The 18,284-nt window shown below is 45.9% G+C and overlaps 1 protein-coding gene across 2 annotated transcripts in view; it reads left to right on the top strand.

Annotated features, from left to right (window-relative positions):
- MOB3B (MOB kinase activator 3B) overlaps nucleotides 1-7,814 on the top strand; it is a 212,545-nt gene extending 204,731 nt beyond the window's left edge. For both annotated transcript variants that reach the window (XM_075560007.1, XM_075560008.1), the window contains exon 4: nucleotides 4,680-7,814. In XM_075560007.1, coding sequence (XP_075416122.1) covers nucleotides 4,680-4,709 — 30 coding nt within the window. In that variant the 3' untranslated portion in view covers nucleotides 4,710-7,814. The remainder of the gene's footprint in view (nucleotides 1-4,679) is intronic.
- The last annotated feature ends 10,470 nt before the right edge of the window (nucleotides 7,815-18,284 follow it).

Here is an 18,284-nt window from a genome sequence, read left to right as displayed (position 1 = left end):
GTAGACAATAAGCCAAAAAAGCCAATCGTGTTGCCATCAAGTCCATGTCCACTCATAGTGACCCGGGAGAACAGCGTAGAACTGCCCCTGTGGGTTTCTGAAGCTATGAAGCTTTAAGATCAGAGCATTTCATCTTTTTGTTTTAATCATTTTATCAGGGGCTGTTACAACTCTTATCACAATCCATCCATCCATTCATTGTATGAAGCACATTTGTACATTTGTTGCCATCATCATTTTCAAAATATTTTCTTTCTACTTGAGCCCTTGGTATCAGCTCCTCATTTTTCTCCTCCTTTTCCCTCCCCCCCTCCCTCCCTCATGAACTCTTGATAATTTATAAATTATTTTTATTTTGTCATATCTTACACTGACCAATGTCTGCCTTCACCCACTTTTCTGTTGTCCATTCCCCTGGGAGGGGGTTATAGGTAAATCGTTGTGATCATTTCCCCCTTTCCCCCCACCTTACCCTTATCCTCCTGGTATGGCTACTCTCAATATTGGTCCCGAGAGGTTTATCTGTCCTGGATACCTTGTGTTTCCAGCTCTTATCTGTACCTGTGTACATGCTCTGGTCTGGCCAGATTTGTAAGGTAGAATTTGGGTCATGCTAGTGGGGGAGGAAGCATTAAAGAACTAGAGGAAAGTTGTATGTGTCATCGTTGCTACACTGAACCCTGACTGGCTCATCTCTTTCCCACAACCCTTCCACAAGGGGATGTCCAGTTGCCCACAGATGGGCTTTGGATTCCCACCCCGCACTCCCGCTCATTCAATGATATGAGTTTTTGTTCTTTGATGCCTGACACCTGATCTCATCAACATCTGTGATCACACAGGCTGGTGTGCTTCTTCCTGTGGGCTTTGTTGCTTCTGAGCTAGATGGCCACTTGTTTATTTCCAAGCCTTCAAGACCCCAGATGCTTTATCTTTTGATAGCCAGGTACCTTCAGTTTTCTTCACCACATTTGCTTATGTACCCACTTTGTTTTCAGTGATGTCAGGAAGGTGAGCATCACAAAATGCCAGTTTAATAGAACAAAGTGTTCTTGCATTGAGGGAGTACTTGAGTGGAGGCCCAATGTCCATCTGTTAGGCAGATAGGCAGGTCCGGAGAGAGAGATCTTACACATCTGCTATCTTAATACAAAACCTATAAATATATGCACATAGACCTATTTCCCCATCAACATATAAAAATATATTTACATATGTACATGCCTGTATTTAGACCTCCATAAATTCCTGCCTAGTTCTTTCCTCTATTTCCTTTGACTTTCCTCTTGTCCCACTATCATGCTCAGCCTTCATTTGAGTTTCAGTAATTCCTCTCAATTGCACTGCCCTTGATCAAGCCCTACCAGGCCTCCTACACCCTCCTCACCACATCAATTTTGGATCACTTGTTCCCTTGTCCCTGGGTTTGTTAACAGGCATTCCCTTCCTCCAGCCTCCCCTTCTCCCATGTGATGCAGCTTTGTAATACAGTTCGGCTGTCAGATTGGTCCTTCAGGAAACACTGGGTAGATTTAGGTGGAAGTTTTTAGGCTTTTTCCAAGATATAAAGGCATGTGTCCCGCCCTGCAGATAGCAGAACCTGCGAGAGGGCTGAATTGATAGGCTGTGGAACCCAGTATTTCAGTTTTTGGTTTGGTTGGATTTGGTTTTCTCAAGACCAAATGGCTTCTTTTCCAGCCCGCTGGTGCCACCCAGTGGTTAAAAAATGTACTACAACTTGAAGGTCTGCACTCACTGCCATTGAGTTTATGCCAACTCAAGGTCTGCACTGGTGAATCCAGTTGAAACAACCTCAAGTTTCTCACTCATTGTTTCAGCCATTCTTTCCCTGTGGGAACTTTAAGAGGCCATCCCAGGGAACAGTTTTGCTTCTGTGATGATGAACGCACAAGCTCTTTGCAGACTAACCCAGTGACCTTGGATCAGCCCTTCTCCTCTCCAAGACCATCACCTCCTTTTTTTTTCTTTTCTAGTTCTTCTATATGTCTAGGAAGGGGCCATGATAGCACAAGGTTAAGTTAAGTACTTGGCTGCTAACCAGAAGGTCAGAGGTTCGAACCCACTACCCTGCAGCAGGAAAAAGACTTCGCAATCTACTCTACTCTGGGACTTTCCAGGGCCTTCTCTGTGACCGCCCAGGACTTCTATATGACACGTTCTCGTCATGTAGGATCCCTAGGATTTGGAGCTGACTCAACAGTACCTAACAGCAACAAATGTATAGCTTAGAGCAGCAGTTCTCAACCTGTGGGTCGCGACCCCTTCCAGGGGCGAATGACCCTCTCACAGGAGTCGCCCAATTCATAACAGTAGCAAAATTAGAGTTATGAAGTAGCAACAAAAAATGATTTTATGGTTTGGGGGGGTCACCACAACATGAGGAACTCTTTTAAAGGGTCACGACATTAGGAAGGTTGAGAACCACTGGTTTAGCTCTAAACTATTTGATGGTAGGATATATATATATATATAGTATTTACTCTTTGCCAAGTGCCACATAACACCAGTGTGAGTAAAGATACCAGTAACACTTGCTCTTCGGGCTTCGCCTTCTGTCAGCTTTGGAGTCCAGCACAGGGGTGCATCATCCCAGCAGTTGTCCCAGGCTGCCACTCCACAGCTGGAAATGTCAGCTGCCCTGCTGGTCCCTATGGAGCAGGCCCTTCTTCAAGGAAGAGGGAGGGAAAGGAGTGAGCATGCGGAGAGTGGACAGAACGTGCAGGTATGAATACGTCTGTCCTTCTGAGGGCGATATCTGTCTCCAACTCCACTTCACAGATGAGGAAACTGGCGTTCATTCGTTGCTTAATTAAATAGTCATTTAAAAAATTAAATAGTCATTGAACACTAAGGACCAGGCACTGGAATATACTGGAGCAGAGAGAGACCCACCCCCTGTGGATCTTACAAGACCTGTTAACGGAAAACCAAACCCATTGCCATCAAGTTGATTCCAACTCTTTGTGCCCCTAGATAGGCAGTAAATCTTTACAGGAACTAACAGCCTCACCTTCCTCCCAAAGAGCGGCTGGTGGGTTCGAACCACTAACCTTGTGGTTAGCAGTCCAGTACTTCCCTGCCAGTGTCATTAGGGGTCCTACAGGACCATACAGGGTCAAGCCCAGGAAGCAGGACTGGAACTTATAACAGACCACTCCAATTATGAAGAATGGTGCCAGGAAGGGATGGCAGAGGGGCATATACTCTCACCTCAGAGGTTAAGGAAGGAAGCCCTGAAAAATGACATTTCAACCAAGACTCACAGGCTCCAGGAAATCACACACGCAATACAGGACGGAGGTGGGAGCTCACTGGGGTGACTTTGGTTCCATGGGGCCTCATGCACTTTCCTCCTGTGCACATTCACGCACACGTCCTTGTGTATTGGCATCCACACTAATTAGTCTAGTATGCTCATTTCTCAGTGCACTGGAGTCTCCAACTCGCTCTTCCCAGTAGACTGTGTATTTTGACAACTGCAACCTTGTCTCCCAGACACCGATCCATCCTATCAGTCATGATCATGTGTTACTTAATTTTTAATACAGTATCTGTGGTGGCGTAATGGGCTAGGCATTGAGCTGCCAACACAAGGTCAGCAGTTTGAACCCACCAGCTGCTCCATGGGAGACGGAGACGGCTGTCTGCTCCAGTAAAGATTGACAGCCTAGGAAACCCACAGGGGCAATTCTACTCTGTCCTCTAGGGCCACAATGCGTCAAAATCAAATCAATGACCATGAGTTTGGTTTTAGTAATTGCCTATTTTTTAATCATGTTATATGGATGCAGCTTTAACCAACACGCCTGTGTGGTTTTCTCCCCGTTTTAAGCGCCTGTTGCTATTCAGGTGTTCCCTGCTTTATCAGCGGGGCCCATTCGGGTCAGCATGCAAGAGATGCAGCAGCTCAGCAACAGGTGGAACCTGGCAGAGCAGCGCATCCGTCTAATTCAAACAGCAGGAAACCTGCCCTCCCAGGCGCTGAGTGGTGCAGTCTGCTGCCTGACGCTTCTTGGAGAAGAGTGAACTCTTCCTGGCACCAGGCACCTTCCTGGAGCCGGGGATACAAAGAAGAGAGAGACATACTGTGATTAATGAGTGTTAATTGTTCCCGGCTACTTTGTAGTTTATAGTCTAGTTGGAGCCACAGACAAGCCTGTAGCCCAGCACACACCAATGTGTGAATACTGGTGTGGAGAGAGTGGGCGGAGGGCCACGTGTGTCTTTCAGAGGAGTGGGAGGCATCTTGCCCGGGGGGGGGGGGGGGGTGGGGGTGGGGGGGGGAGTGCACACAGAAATGGGAATGGGGGGGGAGTAAAGAGGGCCAAGAGGTGGTAGAAGCAGCCTGCAGGGCAGAGGCCCAGAAGGGAGTGGGAAGATGGCACATTTGGGACCTGCAAATGCCCCTGAGAGCCAGGGAGGTGGCACAGGCCAGCTTGAGGTCAGACAGACTGATGGATCTCATCTTCCTTTCCTCTGAGACACCACCTCCACCCCACTTGTCTTATAGGTACCAAACCAACACACGCGCTGCCCACTGCGCCCTCCTGCTGGGCCAAGCTTTCCCCACCTGCAAAGCCTCCCGGGTCCCCAGGCTATTTTCCCGATGGGCTCTGCTTACAGTTCCCCCTAACCATCTTTCTCCCTTTCTCTTCCAGAAAGAGATGACGAGCAGGATGTGTCACTAACGCCCCCGCTTCCAACCAAGAGGAGCGCTCGTTCCTCACGGAGTCTCCCGGGACAGGAGGCGACCTCCCTGGCCTCCGGTGCACCCACGGCCAGGAGCAGGAGAGCTGGAGACCTCCGGGGACTCCTGGGGGCCACTCCCCACCCACTTCGTGTGCGCTTAACCCTCAGAGTGCTGCTAGCCAAGACTTGTGCGCCAGGCTGACCCAACGGGAAGGGCAGACGAGGACTGTCCCCGGGCCCTCCTGGCTGGAGATGTCCCAGGAGGAAGCCCAAGCTTTAAGGGCATTCAGGTTCGGGACTGAGAGGCTGATGTGTACTTCTCTCCGCTGTCCTTTCTCTCACTTGTTTTCTAAGGACCGAGTGAACCTTGGGACTCCGGATGAAGCACCCACTGGGGTCCTGTGGTTCCGCCTGGCTCCCCCCCTCCCACTGCGCCACCAGCATAATTCCCACAAGAGGCAGTTGTATCAGGACTGCTCCCTGGGGTGGCGTATCCTCGCCCCAGACTGTTTCTTTAGGCTTCCACGGCAAAGAAAAGACTGGCCTCGAGCAGGAGACTCCGGAGTTAACTGGCTCACTCTGAAGTTTAGAGTCTAAACAATGTTCCCTAATAGCCACTCTCGGCCCTTGTTCCTGCATTCGGGTTCAGTTCTGGGTTCCCAGAAGAGAGTTTGAAACAGACAGGAGCCCCGCGAGCTCCCAGCGCCATCAGTGCTGTTTGGTGTTTTAAGGGCAAGGAGTTGTCCATTTGAACCTAATACTAAAATGTCAGAGAGAAGAAAGTGCAATTGGGTATTTGGTACGTGTAGATCCAGCAATCAATCTTTGATTTGGACCCTTCTCAACTGGTGCTCCGAGCTCCGAAACCCGGCAGATGTTCTCCCTCCGCCCCCCTCTCCACCTCCTCCGTATCTCATTGGGGTACACGGTTAATATCTGCCCCCACGTTTGCGCCCCAGTTGCCAAGGTAACAGTGGAGCTGGAGCTAACTACCTTCTTCGATCCTGTCCAAGTTTTCTATTCTAGTCGGCAGGCAGAATCGTGCCTTCTGGGTTAAATCTTGCCTTTGGAAACCTCAGTGAGCTTTGCTTGTTGAAAACGATGCCTTCTCCCATTTGCAGAATCGCAGTGGTCCTCATGGCCTGTGCCAGGGGCTGCTACCCCTCCAAGTGATCCGAATCTAACAAAGCTTATCGGTTGGTGGTGGGAAGTAAACCAGAATGTATGCGTGCATTTCAATGTAATAACTATTAAAGAATAAACAGCTCTGGACTCGTTTTCTTAATCCGTACTGAGTTGAAGCCTTGTCGTGACTGCCTGAGAGGCCTAGAACAGTGAATGATCTTTGTCCAAACTACGAAAGGGCTGACTGTGCCCAGGGTGGCCTTCTCCATTGACCTAAATAAGCAGACCACCAACCCTTACTGCAAAGCTCAGAAAGGTGGTCTCCTGGGATCCGATGATGCTAACGTTTTTGCATGTTGGTCAATAGCAGGTGTTTTTCTCTCTCGTTTCCTGAGTAACTTCGAGAGGACAACAGCATGTGGGGCGTTTTCTCAGATCACTTTGGCTGAAGGAGTACCTGGCTGTCGGAAAGATGCCACGAACAGAAACACAGAGCCCTAATCCCCAGCACGTGCATTCGAGCAGTGCCACTGGGCATGCCAGACAGAGGGACAGAAAGGATGGCATGGCGCACCATGGGAGCCAACCGTGGCTTTGTGTATGAAGAAGATTGATGTTCCCACATTTCAATAATATCTAATCAAATTTGAGGCTGCAATCTGAAGGCACTTGTAATTCACTCTCCATGAACTGTTTGTGTAGACGATGTTTCCATTCATTTTCAAAATCTAAATTTATATATTTTTAAAAACCTCTTGGAACCATTTCCTCCTGGTTATGTTGCTAATTGCACTAATCAGCTCTCCCAGGGCAAGTTGTAGCAAACTGCTCTCGTTGAATTCCAGGACATTCCTTTGTTCGGCAAATTCTACTGAAAGTTATCACAGGTGTTGCGCATCTCTTTGTCTTGAAGGTGTCGTAGGGGCTGTCTCTACAGGTAACTGAGGACCCTCAGTGCCCTGCAGCCCTCAGGGCCTCCCATGTCCCTGGACACCAGACTGACTTGCTTTTCCCCCCAGTTGCTCTGTGATTCAGCCCCAGGTGTTTCTCCATATTTTTTTCCCTCCAAATTTCAGTGCTGAATTTGAAAGTCGAAAGATTACAGAGAACACCCTTTGCCTTAAATGCACCATTTGCTAACGTTTTCCCACATGTTCTGTCTATAAATCTACATGCTTATTACTGAACCATTTAGAAATATGTGCAGATAACTGTGAAGCTTTGAAATGCTTCCCCGTTTCTCCTAAAAATCAGAACACCCCCCATATCTGCAGTAGCATCATCACACCCCTCAAATTAGCCATCTTTATGATATACGCTAATACGTGAGCCATAGTCAAATTTTCTGGAGTGTTCCAAAGACGCTTTTCTGAAGTATTCCAAATTTTCTGAAGTATTCCAAAAATATTTTTAATAGAGGATTCAATCAGATTACAGTAGTTGCTAGATATTAGAGGAGAAGATTGAGCGCATCTTCAAGATGTGTGCAAAGACACACAGGGCGTTGGAGGTATCATTTGGATAATGCTCTTGTCCTTCATATCTTGATAGTTTTGGTCTTGAAATAGGTGATTCTCTTTTAGGATTGGTCAAACAAAATGTATTTTTGAAATGGCGACTTTTCTACTCCTGCATTAAAAAAATATATATCAACAGAAAGTTTTTATTTTAATATTAGGCTACTCCCCTCTGGGCAGGTATTAATTCTGGGTAAGACGTTTTCAATGAATAAATAAGGATTTTTTAAAAAATAATGCTTAGAGGAAAGAGTACATTTCTAAGCACACTTTTAAACTGTTTTGATAAGCTTTTAATGTTCTGCCTGAAAAGATTTTCCATATCATTTCTGACTGCATCATAAATAATGTTTACTATATTTTAGTTCCACTTGTGATAAAATTAAGGGTTTCACTATAAGCAAAACAACTAATCCAATTAAATCATTAGAAAAGCAAAATAAAATTTATTTATGAAATCAATTCTGTGTGAGTTTAGAAAAACATCACAAATAAAAAATATCTATGGTGGTTTCTGGGTAATGTTCTTTATTTCTTTAGCTAATACATTCTTCATCTTGTAATGGTTCAAAAGAAAGTCAATAAGAGAAAAAACTGTTAAATCTACATAAAGCAATCCAAAGTTTAATGAAAACACACATGCACATATTTTCATTTTATCTGAAATTCCTTTATCCGATGACAAAATTTTCAGGAGGGCAAAATGCATATAATTTAACTTCTTAATAGGTGAGCGTTGCATACATTTTTCCTTGCCTTTGGAATCAATATAAAACTTGATAGCCTGGAATATAAAGGTAGTAAGTCCCAACCATAGGAAAAGCGTATTCGGAGGAAATAAACGGGGGTTTTCACCTCAGGTTTGCTGTGGCCTTACTTGTATGTCCTTGGATCCTAAACAAAACCCCCGGCTATTTTGTGAATTCTGACGCATAGCAGCCCTATATGGGGTTGCTGAGGCTTTAAGTCTTTCTGGAGGCAGACAGCCCCTTATCTCTCCCACTGACCCTGTGTCCTTGGTCTATTTAATTGATCTGTGCTCCAGTTTTCTGAATTGCAACCTGAGCTTACATTGCAATGTAACACAGTAGAGTTATTTTAGTAAGGTTCAAACGCTGCTAGATAAATTCTCTATTGGTAGGTTAATATTAGATATATATTTTGGAAGACTTCTAGATGATTCGAATAATAGCCATGTATTAGCTGTTGCTAACAGCAGTACTGGGATACTATCCCTGCTGGTAAAGTGGTTACACACTTGGGAGAAAGCCAGAGCTTCGACTCCTGTAAAGAGTTACAGTCTCAAACTCACAGGGACAGTTCTACCCTGTCCTACAGAGTCACTGTGAGTCAGCATCGCCTCAATGGAAGTGAGTTTTGTTTCCTATATATTTGACAAAAGCTACTTGTGATGAAGTCGTTGCTAGACACGGGTCAGTGTGAAACTGGGTTCGTCTGCTGTTGGTTGATGGACTGAGTGGGCAAACAATGCAGCTGGTGGTCTGAATCTGGCTTGCAGGCATGGCATGCGTGACCCATAAACTGCTGCTAAAGCGACTTCATGCTTGGTAACAAGTCACCAACATTTAAATTTTAGGACAATTTCACATAGAAACTGGATTTCTTTTAACATTTTCTCACCACCAACCCCTTCTTCCTCTTTCCTCACCTCCCCAGCCTCCCTGTAGCCTTCAAAGTCTGCTTCCTATGGTGTGAAAACACGTCTTGTTATTTTCATGGCGGTCTCATAGAGTATTTGTCTTTATGATCTTGACTGACTTTGCTGAATGTCTTCCAAATCCATCCACATCGTGAGATGTTCGACAGGCTCCTCATTGCTTTTCAGCGATGCATAATATTCCATTGTGTACATGTACCAGAGTTTATTTACCCATTCCTCTACAGATGGGCATTTTGATTGAGAACAGGATTTCTTAGTTCTCTTATGAAATCAGAAGATTGGCAACACCAGCCTTGTGTTCTAATGTGGCAGAAACTGAGTGAGAAGTGGCTGACTCATTTATGAAGAGTGTATTCTACACCGTCACCACGGTCCCCACCACTCCCTGTTGCCTCTCAGAAGTGAGGTTGCTTGTCAGTTGCCACTTGAGCTCTGACACTGGGCTGGCACGCTCCTTCACATCTAACTGCGCTCACTGACGGTATTTCAGGGTGTAGCCCCTGCCGCACTGCGTCGAGAGAGGGCACTGAGGAAGCCACTGTATTACTGTTCCAGTTTATTCCCACTCATGTTGCAAAGCTGTTATATTAGTGTGCTATTTCTAATAACTAATAGTATGCTAATGATAATAAACGGGAGACCATCTTGGAAGATAGTAAATTCAAACCAGATGCCTTCCAGAGTCCCTACCCAACAAAAACAAAAGCAGATAGACCATAATACCTCTCAGAGAAATTGATTGTTCAAGCTTTCAATTATCCTAAGTCATCAAACAAACTCCAAATAATACAATAAAACTTTTTGCTACATTGGCCAAAATGATCAAGAAATGCCATCGATGAGCCACGACAGTGCTCCTTGTAATAGTTACATTTTCCCCTGGGGTTTCTTCTCTTGTTGTTAATTAACTTGGAGCAGGGTGCCTCATTTTAACGGAAACGTCTCCTTGTTTTAATGTAGCTCTCAGCACCTTATTCATTGTCATGAAACCAAGCAAAAAGTCTCAAGACTTAATATGTTAAACGCAAAATGAGAAAATCCAATTCAAACTAATTAAATTTTGATGAAGATTTTAACTGTATTACTGCATACTAGATTAAGTTGAATATCTGTTCCAGAGAAAAATCATATCATATAATTGAGACATGGCCTCAGATATCAAGTCAGCAAAAGACAAGAGTATGCATTTTGAAAGAAATATTTAGAACTTAGAGGGAAATGTAATCCTTTGCTTATTAATCCAAAAACAATACCAGGGATAATTATTCTCCATGACTATACATATATATAGGTGTCTATGAGGTACACACTTGTTATGTACCATCGAGTCAGCTTATAGAGACCCTGTGTGCAACAGACTGAAACACGTCCTGGTCTTGTTCCATGTTCTCAATTGTTAGGTTTGAGCCCATTGCTGAAGCCACTGTGTGAACATCGCTCATCAAAGCTCTCCCTCTTGCACTTGACTCTAGCAAACACGGGGTCTCTTTCCAGGGACTGATCTCTTCATGAGACTAAGTCCTGCCATCTTCTCTTCTAAGGCCATACTTCCTCCCATACACCTTTGTTTGTTCCTATAATTCAAGATTCTTCACAAGCACCATAATTCAAAGGACTCGATTCTGCAGTTTTCCATCTTCACTGTCCAACTTCCACATGCACAAGAGGCCATTGACTCACCATGTCTCCGGCCGGGCTCATTTCCGTCCTCGAAGGACCGTCTTGGTTCTTGAAGCCCTTGGCCAGGTCTTGCGCGGCCGATTTGCCCGCTCAATGCAGCATTGGCTTTCCTGGCAGCCACTGTGGGTGCAAGTCAAGTGGAATCCCTGACAAGCTCAACCAGCGAGTTCTCCACTTACATGATGTTATCTGTTGGGTCTGCTCTCTCCTTTACAGTGCGCTTTAATCCACTCTGAAGGCTGCAGTTTTCCGCTTTCTTCACCAGGTGATCCAAGTCCTTTTGGCTTTCAGCGAGCAAGGTGGTGTTATCTGCATGCCGAGGACTGTTAAGCCTTCTTAGAATCCTGATACAGCATCCTTTTCTCTCCTCTCGATTCTCAGAATAGTTGATTGACATACAGATAGAGAAAAGTATGATGAAAGGATTCGCTCTGGAAGCCCACCTTTGCTGATTTTAAACCGCCCAGCATTTCCTTAGGCTGTTGGAAAGACAGGTGCTGCATGAGCACAGGGGCTCAGAACCTACTTCACTGCCAGCGAGTGAGTCCATTTCACTGCCAGTGTGACTCTGTAGGACAGAGCAGAACTTACACAGGCCCTCTCTAGGCTTCAGGAGGCTGTAAATCTCGAACAGCAATCCCATCTTCCTGCTCCCAGGATGGGAGCAGAGCGCTCCTAGGATCAACTGAAAGGGCAGGCGCATAACAAGTCCCAGCTAGGTTTCGCTCCCTATGAGGAAAAGGGAAAGAGGCAAGCATTCCACTCAGGGATGCAGACTTCTCGACATCAAGCATAGTTTTAAGAAGTAATCCACCAAAGCTCCAGAGCAGATCCTAGCTTTGACGATGTGTTTGTGGAACTGCCACCGCCGTTAATTTTTTTTTGCTAATTTCCTTCCCCAACTAAGGAAATTAATTAGCATTAGTCCTCAACCACAATAGAAAGGATGTGGGTGCATGAATAAACACATAAGCAGAAAGATGGCCCTAAGCAGCTGGCTGTAGGGATTGTGGATGCACATATGCCATGAGCTGAATGTACAAGTAAGCAGGGGACTTTGCATTTTTAAAGCGGCATCCACGCCAGCCTTCAGGCGGGTGCAGCTTCCCATGAGCACACGGGGCGTTGTACAGGGCACACCCGTTCTGTGTCATGGTCCCATGGCAGGAGTGTACTATGGTAGAATGTACAGGAGGCCTGTGCTTGAAGACCAGATGGGAGGGGCATCCGGGGGCACGTGCCTCACCTGCGTGGAGATTGTCCACCAAGCGCTTCAATGGCTCTCTGTAGGGGGAAGCAGCATCCCCCAAGCGAGGAGCACAAGGAGGGTGGGCCTTCTTATACTAAACCATTCGACTCGGCAAGGCAGCATGTGAAACCCCACTTCACATTTCCAGGAATACGTTTTAACCCAACCGGAGCAAGAGCTGCCTGCGGTCGTGCAGAGCTCTGAAACGAAGCGAGGGCAGCACATTTTCTAGACCTGGAATGCAGCAAAGCCTAGTGGTCTTTGGTTTTTAAATAAAAGCAGGAATTCTTAAATATGACAAGTTCAGGAAAGCCCAAAGAGCCCTAGCGGGCGATTGCCATTTTTGTCTGCATTCAGAAGAAAGCACCTGCCGCCCGTGCTTTCTAACTGGAATTTGCACGCTCGCTCCCAGGTCCCTGTCGGGACTGCCTTCTGGGTGAGGGGGATGGAGACAGGTGAAAGGAAGGTGCCAAGGCACTGCCCTTTGACAAAGAAACATCAAGGACCTAGGAGGGATTGTAACAAGGGCCTTCTCAGCGGCTCGCATTCCTGCATGATTGGGCTAGATGGAACCAGAATCCATGCAGGTGGGGGCACTGGGAAGGCTGCAATAGGGAACTCAGGAAAGTAGGGAAGGGGGTGGGGAAAGACCAAACACTGACATTGACTGAGGGAGGGCACACTGCGCCAAGCACTGTGCTGGGCGCATCTACTCCTGTCGATCCAGACAGTTAGCCATGCAGGGAAGTACCCATGACTTCCAACGTTCAAGGACCTGTCGCGGGTGTGGTCACGTGGGGAGATGTAGCGGTGCACGTGCACAAGGGACAACCCCTGTGCTCCCTCGGAGCCAGGCATCAGACAGAGTGCTTTACTTGGATTAGCTCAATGACTCTTTGCTGCCCCCCTGTGAGGTGGATACTCTTATGACGATTCCCAATTTACAGCTGGGAATTTGCAATGTAGAAGTCACTCATCTGGCTCCGGATGAAGCTGGGACTTGAACCCAGCTGTCTGTCTCCAGAACCCCTATGCTAATCTCTATGTTAACCCCCGTCCCATTGGTTTCTTAAGAAAGTGCTTCACCTGGTTGCCTGCTGATTAAACTGGTGAGAGAGTCTCTTTCCTGATGGGAAGAAAGGATAAGGAGATGGCACTGTGGTACCAATGCTTCACCATACAGAGGGTGAGTCTGATGAAAATTGTCACCAAAATTTAAGAATATCAAATGGGCAAGAGGGAGGAGATAGACGTTGCTGGCCAGGCTACCAGTGGCAGAAGGAACAGGAAGACTGGCTGCGGGACTTCCGCCTCAGTAAAATTGCTTAGAGCTGCGAGGCCAGTGGTACAATCCCCCCTTTGATTGCAGTCAGAGGGCCCACACCATTCACTTGCTCCCACAAACCTTTCTCATTCCTGAGTAGGAGAAGTAGTCAACAGTTTCTCCTCAAAATTGGCATGGAAAACATGCAGCTGGAAAGCCAAATCTGATTCAGTAAACATTTACATGTGTACAATGGCTGAAGAGTCTCAATCAGCCCTTCATCAACAGGGCAACCTGCCCATATCACGTTCACAGTGAGCATGATGAATTTGGAAAATAACAGGTGAGAGTATTTTAAAGGGTGTCTTACTACACTGCCCTTACAGCCTCTAGGCTGACATACATTTTGACCGTCTGAAGAAAACAGTCTGGCATGAAGTGTTTCCGAGTTGATTATGGAAGCTTCTTTGGATATCATTTCATGGTGCTAGCGTTTGGGGCCCCGGTCTGGATGACAGGTGGGTAAAATCATCAATGATGAACCTCACTCTCCTGATGGACCCACCAAACCAGCTGCCACTGCGCTGACTTTGATTCATTGCGACTCCAGCTGTGTCGGTCAGAGTAGGACTGCGCTCGGCTTTTCACAAGGAGATCCCCCAGACTTTCCTTCAGGGTGATCCTGTCGCTGTTAGGTGAGTCAGGTCCCACCCACGGCACATCGAAAAGCCTACAGGCCTGCGCCGTCCTTAAAAGTGCTCCCGTGCCGTAGCCCATTGCTGCAGCCACGGTGTCAGCCCATACCACTTTCCCAAGCATGAGGTCCTTCTCCAGGGACCGGTCTCTCCTGACAACATGTCCAAAGTATGTAAGGCGAAGCCTGGTCATCCTTGCCTCCCAGGAGCACCCTGGCTATACGACTTCCAAGACAGAGCTGTTTGTCCTGTTAGCAGTCCACGGCACTTTCGATATTCTTCTCAAGCACACAGCTCAAATGCATCGACTCATCTTCCAGCTGCCTTATTGAATGTGGAAATTCCACATGCAATGGAAATGCCATGGCGTGGGCCAGGTGCACCTTAGTCCTCCAAGTGACATCCTTGCTCTTCAGGACTCTAAGGCAGCGGTTCTCAACCTGTGGGTCGCGACCCCTTTGGGGGTTGAATGACCCTTTCACAGGGCTCTCCTGATTCGTAACAGTAGCAAAATGGCAGTTATGAAGTAGCAATGAAAATAGTTTTATGGTCACATCATGAGAATCGGTCTTAAAAGTTCGCGGCTTTAGGAAGATTGAGAACCACTGTTCTAAAGAGGCCTTGTGCAGCAGATTTGCCTAAAGCAACGTCTCGTGGCTGCTGCTTCTATGGGCAGTGGCTGTGGATCTGAGCAGGATAGAATCCATGACAACTTCAACCTTTTCTCTTATCATGATGTAAGCTATTGGTCCATTAGTGAGGATTTTGGTCTTCTTTACGATGAGATATAATCCATACTGAAGGGTGCAGTCCCTGATCTTCATCAGCAAGTGCCTCAGTTACTCACTTTCAGCAAGCAAGGGAATGTCATCTGCTTATCGCAGGCTGTTAATAGGCCTCCTCCCTTCCTGAGACCACATTCTTCTTCCTGCAAGCTGGCTTCTCTGATGATGGGTTCAGCATCCCGAGTCATTCACACAAGGTGATTCTGGGTGAACTCAAATCTCCAGCCTTTTAGTGAGCCGCTGAGCTGAGTGCAAAGCAGTGTGCGCCACCTCGCGACTCCTCATGTGTCAGGGGGGAAAAGTACTCACCGATACTGAGCTGATACCAATTTCCTGTGGCCTCATTGAGACACGGTAGAACTTCCTCATAGAATTTTCAAGGCTGCAATCTTTTTAAAAAATTTAATTGAGATAAAATTAACATATAATATAATTCAATAATGCAGTCACATTAAGATTGTACAATCATCGCCACAATCAACTTTAGAATAGTTTCTTCTTTCTTGTAATCACTGCCCTTGATTCCTAATTTTCCCCAACCTCCTCTTCTGTGTCCTAGATTATTATTAGTCCAGTTGCTGTCTTCATAGATCCACTTATCCTGACTTCCCTATACAGAAAAAAAACATACAAAACAAAAAGGATCAACAACAAAGACAAGTAAAACAGAGAAAAACATCTGTCAAAATGAAAGCAGAAAGTATTTTTAAGAACAGGATACATGGGTCAAAAAGGAGCTCTAAGGACAAGATGCTACATTCCAGCCCAACTTTGCAGTGTTCTTGGTCTGGTATTGAGGGATTCTCATTCCTGAGTGATGCTCGGTGGGATGCACCTGATGCTCATCTACAGGAGGAGTCTGCAAATGGATTTTGGGTTTCCCCTATCATTCCGACATTCCACCAAAGGGTTGTTTGTTTGTTTTTTAATTCATGTCCTGGTACTGTTCCCTCCTCTCTGGATTTTATTATTTATAATCCTTAGATCACACAGGCTGGTGTGCTTCTTACACGTGGCTGCTTGTTTTGAGCCAAAGCTTTAACTCCAGATGCAATTTTTTTTCCTGATAGCCAGGCACCATCTGATTTCTTCACCACACTTTGCTACCCTAATGCTGGCTGCCACGTGTTTCTCCCACAGATCAGCTTCTGGGTTTAAACCACAGATCTTTCGGAGGCCTCTAGAAGGATCAGTGCCTTCTTCAGATTTGTGCTTTGTAGCTGCCCAAGGCCAAATAGTAATCATTATTAGCTTTTCTTAAAATGTGACCAGCCCACATTTAATTAATTAGCTATGAGTATCAAATTCACCAGTGGTTACAGTTTTAGGGGCGGGTTTTGACCATTACCTCGGAACAACTAAATACAAATCTCTGCGAGGGAGAACTGAACACCTCCACTCAGATCAAGTCTCACATACCTTCCCTTTGAGAACCCCTACTTTAGGCCTTATCTACAGCCAGATGTGCGTGCATGCCACTTTATTATTTATTGATTGGATGCATTCCAAAACTGTCCTAAGCCTTTGGGAACTCCAAGGGCATTCTGGCCTGCCCTTAGCCATGATGTCATAATGGTCTAGTCTCTCATCGGACCTGCTGGGCAACAGAAAGGCTACGTGGAGCAGACGCAGCAGATGAGTGGGTGAATCACTAAGTTTTCCCAATGAATTTCATATTGTTGATTTTTTTACCTGGGGCCTTTTCCTCAAATATTACGGATTCCAACCCCAATTTTGTAGGTGAGTAAGCATTTATAACTTTCACAGAAAGAATAACCAGACCAGGGGTGTGAGGGGCGATACTGGGAGGTTAGAGGGTGAGTGAGTTGGAAAGAGGGAACCGATTACAAGGATCTACATGTGACCTCCTCCCTGGGGGACGGACAACAGAAAAGGGGGTGAAGGGAGACACCAGACAGGGCAAGATATGACAAAATAATAATTTATAAATTATCAAGGGCTCATGAGGGAGGGGGAAGCGGGCGGGGGGGGGGCGAAGAGGACTTGATGCCAAGGGCTTAAGTGGAGAGCAAATGCTTTGAAAATGATGAGGGCAAAGAATGTACAGATGTGCGTTATACAATTGATGTATGTATGGATTATGATAAGAGTTGAATGAGTCCCTAATAAAATGTTAAAAAAAGAATAACCAGGACAGTTGGTCCTTAACTTGAAAGAATTCGTATATGGCAAGTTTCTACAGGATGGGGAAACCTTGATGGTGGTGGTGGTGGTGGTTTAATTTTGACTTTACAAAGCTGTGGGAAAAACATAAAGAGTAAGAACAAGGAAACTCGTGAAAGGAATGACATTACATCTCTGGTATGTTATCTCCTACCCTACCCCGCCCCCCTCCCCTGCCCCCTCAGGGTTGTCTGACTCACCTTTAGTTAAAGAGGAAAAGAAAGATAAAGTGCCTGCTAATGAGCAAAATGGCAAGAATTTTAAAGATGTGAAAGAATGTAAGTCTTTAAAGTTAATAGCAACCTCATATACAAAAGTTGATTATACTGGGCTGATGTAGTTGAACTCTTTTAGATTCTCATAATTGCTTACATTTATTTCCTGTGTCTTACATTCTAATTTGCTTTATAGGCTTTTTGGTGTGACAAATGGGACCCTTATTTTCTCCGACTTTCTCATGAAATGTCGATGAAGTTTCACACGGTTCTCTTGGTAATTGTTTGTGATTAAAACAGAGTTGGCCATAACATTCTAACGATTTATTCACACTACTAACACTTGTCCGAATTCTCTGGCAAGTTCACCAATATTTATTTAGGAGTGGTTTCCAGTGGCTGATAAACACGTGAGGTTAATTGAAGGGCAGAGAGATAAATGGCTTGGTGAGCCTTGCCTTAGTTCTCTTGTCTTGCTCTCTGATGATTGGACCAGGGTGTGGCTGCCTTAGCTAGTTTTCTGCCTCAGCTGGCAAGGCTCACTTCCTGCAAGATATCCTGAGGAGACACCACCTAGACCTACCCTGATGCAGCCCTGGGTGCTGGAGAAGCCACGTGGGGACCCCTGCCAACGCTGAGATGCTTACACTGCCGCTAGATTCCAAGACTTTCTACCCACTGGCCTGTGATTATCCTGCAGTTGGCATCATTGTATGTGCTTTGTGAGTTTGAGGAGGACTTTGTAGATCGGTGTCGGACATATGGGCTTGGACTGGAGGGGGTTGGGATGCTTTCTGAATGCGCACTTACCCTTTATATAAAACTCTCTCTTACACATATATGAGTTGCTGTGAATTTGTTTCCCTTGTTTACCCAGACGTCCGGGTTGCCTAGAGAAACAAATCCAGATACTTGAGTGTAAGAGAGAGCCTTATATCCAAAAGCAATTGAAGTTGAGGAAAACATCCCAGCCCAGTCCAGATCTAGTCCATAATTCTGATATTAACCTATATGTCTGATAGTAGTCCATATATTCCTCTTTAGACTTGCACAGCTCATGCAATGATGCCAAATGCAGGAAGATCAGAGGCCGGTGGGTGTAAAGTCTTGTAGATCCAGTGGCAGTGGGAGCATCTCCAGGATTCTGGCTGCCATCAGCATGGTCCCACGTGGCTTTTC

Source organism: Tenrec ecaudatus, chromosome 10 (genome assembly GCF_050624435.1).
Source record: "Tenrec ecaudatus isolate mTenEca1 chromosome 10, mTenEca1.hap1, whole genome shotgun sequence".
NCBI classification, from domain to species: Eukaryota; Metazoa; Chordata; class Mammalia; order Afrosoricida; family Tenrecidae; genus Tenrec; species Tenrec ecaudatus.
The sequence above is the reverse complement of the archived record's forward strand: the minus strand, read 5'-3'. Positions and strand labels throughout refer to the sequence as shown.